Below are 10,271 nucleotides of genomic sequence, written 5' to 3' on the forward strand. Positions count from 1 at the left end.
TGACAAAAGCGAGAAACAAAATGACAAAACAGTAGACAAACAACGCAAGCAAGACAAAAACACCACAAAACGACAAAAATGATACACAATATAATAAATAAAGCAAAACACAAAATGACAAAATATTACAAAAATGAGACATAAAACAACAAAATTAAGACAAATGACACGAAACAAAACAAAAAACAGACAAAAATTTAGACAAAAAAGTTACAAAGCAACAAAAAAATGGACAAATGACAAAACGAGACAAAAAATTACACAAATGTCACAAACAAGACAAAACTGACAAAAGCAAGAAACGACAAAAAAGTAGACAACACAAAAAGCGAGACAAAAAGGAAACACAAAACGCCAAAAACATGAGACAAACAACAAAAGTCAGACAAAAACAACAAAAACAAGACAAATATTACAAAAATGAGACACAAAACGACAAAAGAACAATGAACAATCTAGTATTTCACTTTATGATCCAAACAACTTGTCATGGTCTAGAAATGATTTTAAATTTATAGTTTTACTAATTTACAATCTGCAGTTAATGTCTTCTCTGGAATTTTTACACTTTGAGGGCCGGATTGGACCCTCTGGAGGGCCGCTTTTGGCCCGGGGGCCACATGTTGGACACCCTCTGCACTCCACCATCAGAACTAGCACCTACAGCGTATGGTATTTAAGTGCGTTTGTTTTTCACAGGTTTTAACGCCTCAAAAACAACGAAACTCTCTGACTGGAGCTGCTCGTTTCCTGAATCCAGCGGGGGTCACAGCCATGCCTCCACCCTGCCTCGCATGTCCAGCCTCAGCTGCCACAACTCAGGTCAGTTAGGCCCCAAAACATGCAACGTACCTGCACTCATTGTTCCATTTTGAATTCTCCGACCCAGAAGAGAAGGAATGAAACATCTGTCCATCAGCTGTGTTTAAAAAACTTCCTCAGAATATAAAATGTTAGTGTTCTTTCCTCTTTGAGGTGGTGAGACCCTCAGCGATCAGAAGTTTCCCTCCGGCTCTGACGTCCCGCCACCTGTCCCTTCACGAACCAATCACACTTCTGAGAACTTGCTCAGGGACAATCAGGTATCAGTGGACTCTTCCTTCCATTCCTTACTATAAAATAGTAAGGAAGAGTAATCTCTCTAACCCACCAGCTTCAATCATAGGACAGTCAAACGCAGCAGTTCTGAGGATCTAACATAAATACAGGTAGAGTAGGAGTAAGTTCTAAAATGTACCCAGGAGCCAACCCTCGCTATTGCTTTATTAACAAATAAAGGCACTCTAAAATCAGTTCTCTGTTTAACAAGCAGCTAGTGGAGGGCATCTCTTGCAGAAGTCATGCTTTTGTTTTTTATTTTACGTTATCCATCTTTACTGAGTATAAATCTCTCCTTGTATCCATGTTTGCTTTTACTTTAGGCCTCGGGTAATGGTCTGTCCAAGATGCTGCCACCCCCACTACCCAGTAAGCCTAAACCATTCTCCTCATCTGACCCAACGTCCTTCTCGAAGCCCTCCTACAGCACTGGGACCTTCCCTGGTAAGGTGAAGCCCGTTGGGGGCCACCTCAGGGCCCTGGGAATCATCTCCAGCCACAGCAACACCCTCCCTCTGCCCAACAAGCAGGAGAGTCCTCCTGCGGTGGCTGTTCGGCCCTACACCCCCGACCTCTCAGACGGCCATCCTCCTGTGCTGCAGAAGCCGCAGACTCTGGCAGCTTCGTCCATCTACTCCATGTACACCCAGCAGGCTACACCCGGGAAGGGCTACCAGCCGGGTGGCCAGGGCACCCTGCCCCGCAGCCAGCCCCGAGGTGAGGCACTGATTCAGCCACCACTATGTGAATACTGTTGTTACTTACATATGGCGCTTTTCCACCAGCACCTACTCGGCTCGACTCTACTTGGTTTGTGAGGTTTTCTATCAGGACGTAGTACCTGGTACCAGGTTCTATTTTAGTTCCTACTGGGTCGGGGTTCCCAGCGAGCTGAGTGGATCCGATAATGTGATGTCTACAGAGTGCAGGCCACTGATTGGACAGGGAGTGACGACACACGAGAGCGACTCCTTCGTGGACTTGACAAAATTTGAATATGGCAGCCAGACCTGTACCGTGGGCGAATGAGGAGGTCGAGACTTTTCTGTCTTTGGTGGCGGACCAAAGAATACTGAGGGAGCTGGACGGTGCGACTGGCAATGAGAAAGTTTATCAGGAGGTTTCCGAGCGGATGGCTGCCCACGGATACAGTAGGACAATGAAGCAGTGTCGGGAGAAGCTGGAAAAGCTCCAAAGTGTATTTTGTTGTTGCTGTTTCTTACGTTTTGCCACTGTGCTATGACGACTCCACCCGCAATGAGGTGGTACTCAATTGGAATGGAAAATGACTGAAACTGAGTCGAGTTGAGTCGAGCTGAGTCAAGCCGAGTAGGTGCTAATGGAAAAGCACCAATAGTTACCGCTGTGGTACCTGAAACAAATAACTGTCCGGCTCAACACTCATTCCACTTGACTTTTAAGGAATATAATAGTGTCTAAATTTGACAAATTGTCAGAAATGTTTGAAAAACTTGTAGTCACAACTTTTTTTGTTTGTCCAGGAAAGATGGAATTTGCTGTTGCACTATGTAGCACTTTCCACTTTGGAAACTGTCCTGGTGATTCTACTCTCTGTTCTCGCCCTTTCCAGTGTACGGAAAACCAGTCCTCCCAGCCAGCGGGGGGCAGCAGACTGTCAGCTCAGACAGCACTGCCTTTAATTCTGGGTTTTGCATGTCTAATGGCAGTGAGACTGACAACAGTTGCCCAGGTAATGCCGATGGTGGCGGAGGAGACGCAGCAGAACGTGCCACCCCTCGGCCCCTCAGCCCCACCAAGCTCCTCCCCTTCCTGTCCAACCCTCACAGGAACCCCAGCGACGCCGACCTGGAGGCCCTGAGGCGCCGGCTGCACCACGCCCCCCGACCCCTGAAGAAACGCAGTTCCATTACAGAGCCTGAGGGCCCAGCTGGTCCCAATATCCAGAAGCTGCTTTACCAGAAGACCACTCTGGCTGCCATGGAAACTATCCCCATGGAGACCATTGGTCCAGCTGGGACCTATGAGCAGCCAGCAGTTCATGAGGACAGGACTGGTGTTGCAGATATAATGTCCAAGGCTGAGGACAACAGCGGACCTGGCTTCAACGAGCTGTCTGATGAGAGCCTCGAGGACGCCCTGACTCCACCTCCACTGCCACCTCGCTCCCCCATCCCTGATGCCACCTCCTGCCGCTCCTTGCCCCCACCTCCGGAAGACACAGCGGAAGAGGAGATAGGCCCTTCTACCTTGGTTCATAGCCACTTTCTAGAGGAGTTCCCCCCCTACCCACCTCCACCTTACCCAAGCTGTGGGGAGGCAGAGCAGGTGAACGATGCCATCAACCTGCAACCTCCAGAGGTGACCGGACAGGTCACAGTGCCACCGGTGAGTGAGGGAATAGCAAGATGTTTATTCTGATTGATATTTAAAGATTTACCAAAGTATAACAACAACAAATGTTCACCTGTTCTTCCTTTCAGGGTAAGAGATCGATCCTCCATAAAGCCGGCTCGGAGCGGATCCACCACGGTATGGGGGTCAAGTTCAACCCTCTGGCCCTGCTGCTGGATTCATCTCTGGAGGGCGAGTACGACCTCGTCCAGAGAGTCATCTACGATGTGAGCGACACTACACACTGTCGTTTGGTTTTACTCCACACATCCACCAGGGAGAAATACATTTGCAAAACTACTCAATTTTATGCAGATGCAGAAACTGCAAGGAACAAGTGGTTTCTCTTGATCCATCACCAATAGCTGAAGATGACACGATGCTGAGCTCAGCATCGGGACTCCTCCACCTCCCATAACCTCAGTCCACACCCACAGCAGGGTGCACTGTACCATTCACACACTATAATCCTGGTGGAGAAACTTATGTTTATTACGTTCTTGTTATGACTCATTTGTCGAGGTTTCCTCGGGGAACTCCTTTGTAGGACTAACCCAGAATGCATAAAGATACTTGTCAAGTACTGCAGCTTTTGAACATCAGATGAACAGTCCAAGGGGGACGTGTTAATTTTCGTTTGTTGTATTAATAAATGGTAAATGATCTGCACTTATATAGCGCCTTTCTACCTTATTGGTACCCAAAGCGCTTCAAAACATCTTTCTCATTTACCCATTCACACACACATTTACACACCAATGGCAACAGAGTGGCCATGAAAGGCGCTCGCCTGCCATTGGGAGCAACTTCGAGTTGTCTTGCAGTTGCTACTGACTTAGCGGCAGGTTGTGTTTCTTCAGATTTTTTAATGCGACACTCCAAATCTGCTGGTATGTTTATATGGATTTGCCATCTAAATGTTTCACTTGAGATTCATGAGACTTTTGTGATCACATACAGGTTGATGACCCCAGTATGCCGAACGATGAAGGCATCACGGCGTTGCACAATGCCGTGTGTGCCGGGCACACGGAGATTGTCAAGTTCTTGGTTCAGTTTGGTGTCAATGTCAACGCTGCCGACAGTGATGGCTGGTGAGTCTGAGTCGCCCTGTCCAGCCAATGTCGTTTTCAGCCAATAGCAGTTGGTTGACATCTTTGTCCATCTAAGAACTATGTTAATTTAAGGAATAGTAACTCTCAAAAGAAACAAAACAGTTGAGAGCATATCATCCATACTTGGTGCCATTTCTGTTGCTCTTTTCGCCTTGGAATTTTTCATGGATGAGGCTAACTGTATAGGAAGACAGCATACCCATCGTTGATCCATCCTCCAAAGTTCTGATCGGCTCGGTTCATTTTCCAGCCAAGGAAACAGCGATGAGTAAGCACAGGACCAAACCTGTTTGATCCATACTTGCCCCTCTTTCTCCTTATCTGTAGGACCCCGCTTCACTGTGCTGCTTCCTGCAACAACGTTCAGGTCTGTAAGTTCCTGGTGGAGTCGGGGGCTGCCGTGTTCGCCACCACGTACAGCGACATGCAGACGGCTGCTGACAAGTGTGAGGAGATGGAGGACGGCTACGCTCAGTGCTCACAGTTCCTCTATGGTGAGACAAAACTTAGTGCAAGGCGCTGAATGATTGCCATGATTATGAAACATGCTGATAGAAAACACAACTCTAGGAAGCTGAGGTGGTACTTTGTTCCAGGGTCTATGGGGAAGTTCCTTGATTCTCTGACAGGATTTTTAAAGTTGTGAGAAGAGATCAGGGAAAGCAAGCCAAGCATGTGTTGTTCTCAAATTTCAGATTTGGGTGTTTTTTAGGGATTGGGATTTTTAAGTTGTGTTTCCATTAAACATCAACCTCTTTTATCAGTTAAGTTGAGAAGAGAGCTTCTGCCATCCCAACGTCTTGTTTTCAGGGCCTTTTCTGTGCAGTCACTCTGAGCACATAGTGATGAAAGGATGTTCTTGTCATGACCGTCGATCCCAAGCTGATATGTCACACAGAAACGATCACTATCAGCGATGCTAGCTTTGATTTTGCCAATCATTTGCCAATGTGTCCTCGTAGGCGTTCAGGAAAAGATGGGCGTGATGAACCGAGGCGTGGTGTACGCCCTGTGGGACTACGAGCCTCAGAGCGACGACGAGCTCGGCTTCACCGAGGGCGACTGCATGACGGTGCTGAGGCGGGAGGACGAAGTGGAGACGGAGTGGTGGTGGGCGCGATGTGGCGACCACGAGGGCTACATCCCCCGGAACCTGCTGGGGGTGAGCCGAGTTTATCCTCCAACAAGTGACAGACCTTAAACCAGTTTTAACCAGTTTTTAAAAAGTAAGCAATCGACAGTCAAGTGTTCATAAGACAAGATTCTAGAGACGAGTGTTTCAACTGAGTCTTGTGAATGAATTTTGTGTGATCCCCACACATCGTAGTGATCTAAGACTGATTTAAAGTGATGCTTTAAAGCAGGGGTGTCCAACATGCGGCTCGTGGGCCAAAAGCGGTCCTCCAGAGGGTCCAATCCGGCCTTCAAAGTGTAAAAATTACAGAGAAGACATTAACTGCAGATTGGTAATTAGTAAAACTATAAATTTAAAATCATTTCTAGACCATGACAAGTTGTTTTGATCATAAAGTAAATTATTAGATTGTTCATTGTTCTTTTGTCGTTTTGTGTCTCATTTTTGTAATATTTTGTCTCATTTTTGGTTGTTTTTTGCTGACTTTTGTCACTTGTCTCATGTTTTTGTCATTTTTGTTTCTCGTTTTTGTCATTTTGTGTTTCTTTTTTGTCTTGCTTGTGTTGTCTAATTTTTTGTTGTTTTGTTTCTTGCTTTTGTCGTTTTTGGTCTCGTTTGTGTTTTGTCTCATTTTTTGTAATATTTTGTCTTGTTTTTTTGTCTTTTTTTGTCTGACTTTTGTCATTTGTCTCATGTTTTTTGTCGTTTTGTGTTTTTTGTCTCATTTGTGTTGTTTATTTTTTTGGTCTTTTGTTTCTCAATTTTGTCATATTTTAATTTTTTATTTTTTGTCATTTGTCCATTTTTTCACTTTCTAACTTTTTTGTCTATTTTTTTGTCTTGTTTCATGCCATTTGTCTCATTTTTGTCATTTTGTTTCTCGTTTTTGTTGTTTTGTGGTTCCTTTTTGTCTTGCTTGTGTTTTGTTTGTCCTATTTTTGTCGTTTTGTGTTACGCTTTATTTGTTGCTTTGTGTGTCATTTGTGCCGTTTTGTGTTTTTTTTGTCCCGCTTGTGTTGTTTGTCCACTTGTTGGTCGATTTGTCTCTCACTTCTGTCATTTTTGATCTCATTTGTGTAATTGTTCATTTCGTTTTTGTCGTTTGTCCATCTTTTTGTCGCTTTGTAACCTTTTTGTCTAATTGTCTCTTTTTTGTTCTGTTTCATGTCGTTCGTGTCATTTTTTGCCATTTTGTATCTCGGTTTTGTTATTTTCTGTCTCATTTTTAGAATATTTTGTCTTGTTTTTGTTGTTTTCGTCTTTTGTTGTCTGACTTTTGTGGTTTTGATCCTCCATTAAATCCTCTATGGTTCAGTTCCAGATGACTAAATGTTGTGTTCCTTTGTAGACACTCTGTGATCTGGAAGTTGTAATGTGGAAATGATAAACTGAGGCTGAATGTTGATGAAAATGAATTTATTTTTCTTCAGAAATTTCAGGTTGTTCATGATGTTTTGTAAAAAGGTAATTAATTAAATGTGAACATTTTCAGAATGTACATTTTTGCACTAAAACAAAGGAACCATTAGGAGTTGAAGTTATTTCTAGGTTATTATGCTGTGGTTTTACTGGTCACTGGAGATCAAGTTGGGGTGAATGTGGAACCTGAACTAAGATGAGCTTGACATCCCTGCTTTAATGCTTTATTCAGGAGGTTTTTGGTAATTTGTTCGGACTCATTCATCAGAGTGTTTAAAAGTAAACTGGACAATGGTTACAAGGGAACTGTGTGGAAACTGTGCTACTATCAGATAATGTGTCAAAAATTGCTTAAAATCTTCTTGAACCTTATAAAAGATGATGCTGTCCACTGAACAAACCATCCACGCTGCCAGTCTGCTGTTCCTTCTAGTCCCTAAATCTGTTTTAATGAGGTTTTAAAGCAGCTGAGAGAATCCTGTGACCCAACAGTCTTATGTAAGGAGTTTCAGAACTTCGTGTTATCTTAACGGCGTTTTAATGAGAAACTCTCCCTTTTATTTCCAGCTGTATCTGAGGATCAAACCCCGGCAGAGGAGCCTGGCTTAGCATCTCCTTCAGAGACCAGAAGCAGCAGAGAAACGAACCTCCGAACTCGTACAGCTGATGTTAAACAGGCAGGGAAGTCTTTTCTGGACTGCCGTTTGTTTTTCAGCACAAAGAATGTAACAAAGAACTGCTGGAGAGAGAAGAAACAGCAGTTCCCCCATCTCCTTCAGTAAAATATAAGATTTCAACTGACAGAAACAGATCAACACGGTCTACGAATCTTATCAGTGAGTTATCTTTGACATCCTTCAGCTGAGCCTCGATACCAGAATGTCAACGTTTTCATCTTCCTCTTGTGAGATTTTGTTTTCTTTAGTGTAGCAGACGTCCCAAAGGCTGGAACTGAACTTTTGCTTTTCAACCACCAAATGTGCAGAATACATTCCACACTGTCATTGGTAAAAACTGAATTATTTCATGTTAAGTTGTGTCCAAAATAATCTGTGTATGGTTCATTCTTTGGTTTTCATTTCAAAATAAAATCTCAAAAAACAATAAACCACGTTTTCTTTTGTTGTTGTATTTCAGTTTTTAAATCCTAAATGTAGAAATGTATTATTTAACTAATGAAAAACCACAGTGTTGGATTTTTGCTCAAGCTTTTTAAACCCGAAGTACAAAATCCGGCTGTTGTTTTAACCCTCCTGTTGTCCTCATTCACGGGCACCAAAAAATATTGTTTCCTTGTCTGAAAAAAATCCAAAAATTCTGCAAAAAGAAATCCCCCAAAAACCTTCAGGAAGAAAATTCCAATAATTCCTTAAACATTTTCCTTTAAAGTTTTATTTTTAAAAAAATCCTCCAAATTTGACAAGAAAATTCTTGTAAATATTTTCAAAAAATTTGTAAAAATCTTCCAAAAAAATCCTAAAAATATCTAAAGTGATTCCTTATATATCAGTAAAACTTCTAATATTTTCTTTAAGAACATTCACAAAATTTTTTTTTTCTGAATGTTCTTAAGAAATATTTTTAACATTTTTTTTTCCACCAAAAAATGTTCAAAGATTTCCCAAAAATGTTGAAAATGTGGACATCAGAAGCTTCACTGTGAAATTTTTTTCTCTCTCACATTTTCAAGCTTTAAACGGGTCAATTTGACCCTCAGAACGACATGAGGGTTAATTTGTTGCAACACCGGAAGCGCCGAAAGTCACAGAGGAAGAACATTTTGAGCGGGTCTGGACCGCGAACACATTTAGAACAGCTCGAGCACTTTTTCAATTTCATTTGCAGGCTCTTTGGCAAAACCCACGCAGAAATCAGCGACACTGCATCGCCATGGAGCTCCACGTGCTCTATAATGAGTGTCAGGAGGTTCTGCATGGAAAACTATTTGATTTCCAGTTCTGCCGGTAGCTTCCAAATGGCGCGTTGAAGGGAAAAGGCTTTTTTAGTTTAAACCAGGGGTGTCCAACATGCGGCCCGCGTGCCAAAAGCGGCCCTCCAGAGAGTCCAATCCGGCCCTCAAAGTGTAAAAATTCCAGAGAAGACATTAACTGCAGATTGTAAATTAGTAAAACTATAAATTTAAAATCATTTCTAGACCATGACAAGTTGTTTTGATCCTAAAATTTCTAATTTTTGTGAAATTTTGTCTTGTTTTTGTTGTTTTATTTGACTTGTCTCGTGTTTTTGTCCTTTTGATTCTTGTTTTTGTCGTTTTGTTTTGTCTCATTCGTGTTTTTTGTTGTTTTTTTTTGCCATTTCGTGTTTCGCTTTATATGCTGTTGTCGTTTTTTGTTTGTTTTTTTAATCTCGCTTGTGTAGTTTGACTATTTTTGTCGTTTTCTTTTTTGTCATTTTTGTCTTGTGTCATTTGTGTAATTTTTTGTCTTGTTTTGTTCACTTTTTTGTCACTTTGTAAGTTTTTAATTAAATTTGGTGTTTTTTTGTATTGTCATGTTTCAGTTTTTGTCATTTTATTTCTCAGTTTTGTTGTTTTGTGCCTTGTTTTTGTAACATTTTGTCTTGTCTTTTTTCAGTTGTCTGTCTCATGTTTTTGTCATTTCGTTTCTTTTTTTTGTCTCGTTTGTGTTATTGTCTATTTGTTTCTCTATTATGCTATCATTTTACTGCGCCAGTCCACTTGAAATCTAAAATGAGTTTGACACCTCTGGTTTAAACCCTAAAATTGGTGAAAACGCAGCGTTTTTTTTTTCTTTCTCTACTTTTCATTTTTCAACGGAAAAACCAAAGAATGAACCATACACGGATTATTGTCCAGTCGCTTATTTTGGTTTGCAGCCAGTCCAGCCTGTGTGTGGAAGAATACTATGAAGGATTTCTTTTATTTTTTGTTCCTTTAATTAAAAGTTTCTGCTCTGCTGCCTAACAGTTTGTCATCTTTTTAGAAAATTACCAAGTCAGAAACAGATTTCATCGTGTCATTTGTTCTAAAACTAAATCACATTATCATGTAGTGGAAACTTAAAGTCCAGTTTGTTCCCTTGTTTCATGTCCTTGCAAGGTAAAGCTTTATTTTCCAATGGAGGACGCTTCAAAACGAAAAATAGTTCACG

The 10,271-nt window shown here is 41.9% G+C and overlaps 1 protein-coding gene across 2 annotated transcripts in view; it reads left to right on the plus strand.

The window, feature by feature from the left end:
* The window catches only part of LOC111571195 (apoptosis-stimulating of p53 protein 2-like), a 31,694-nt gene extending 21,610 nt beyond the window's left edge, over window positions 1-10,084 (plus strand). The window contains exons 10-18 of one of the 2 annotated variants that reach the window (XM_035950003.2): window positions 700-822; window positions 976-1,082; window positions 1,422-1,815; window positions 2,690-3,465; window positions 3,561-3,698; window positions 4,432-4,565; window positions 4,914-5,080; window positions 5,549-5,812; window positions 7,708-10,084. In XM_035950003.2, the coding sequence (XP_035805896.2) occupies window positions 700-822; window positions 976-1,082; window positions 1,422-1,815; window positions 2,690-3,465; window positions 3,561-3,698; window positions 4,432-4,565; window positions 4,914-5,080; window positions 5,549-5,787 (2,078 nt within the window). In that variant the 3' untranslated portion in view covers window positions 5,788-5,812; window positions 7,708-10,084. The remainder of the gene's footprint in view (window positions 1-699; window positions 823-975; window positions 1,083-1,421; window positions 1,816-2,689; window positions 3,466-3,560; window positions 3,699-4,431; window positions 4,566-4,913; window positions 5,081-5,548; window positions 5,813-7,707) is intronic. The other variant, XM_023274278.3, reaches the window with a different exon arrangement.
* The last annotated feature ends 187 nt before the right edge of the window (window positions 10,085-10,271 follow it).

Source organism: Amphiprion ocellaris, chromosome 4 (assembly GCF_022539595.1).
Source record: "Amphiprion ocellaris isolate individual 3 ecotype Okinawa chromosome 4, ASM2253959v1, whole genome shotgun sequence".
Classification (NCBI taxonomy): domain Eukaryota; kingdom Metazoa; phylum Chordata; class Actinopteri; family Pomacentridae; genus Amphiprion; species Amphiprion ocellaris.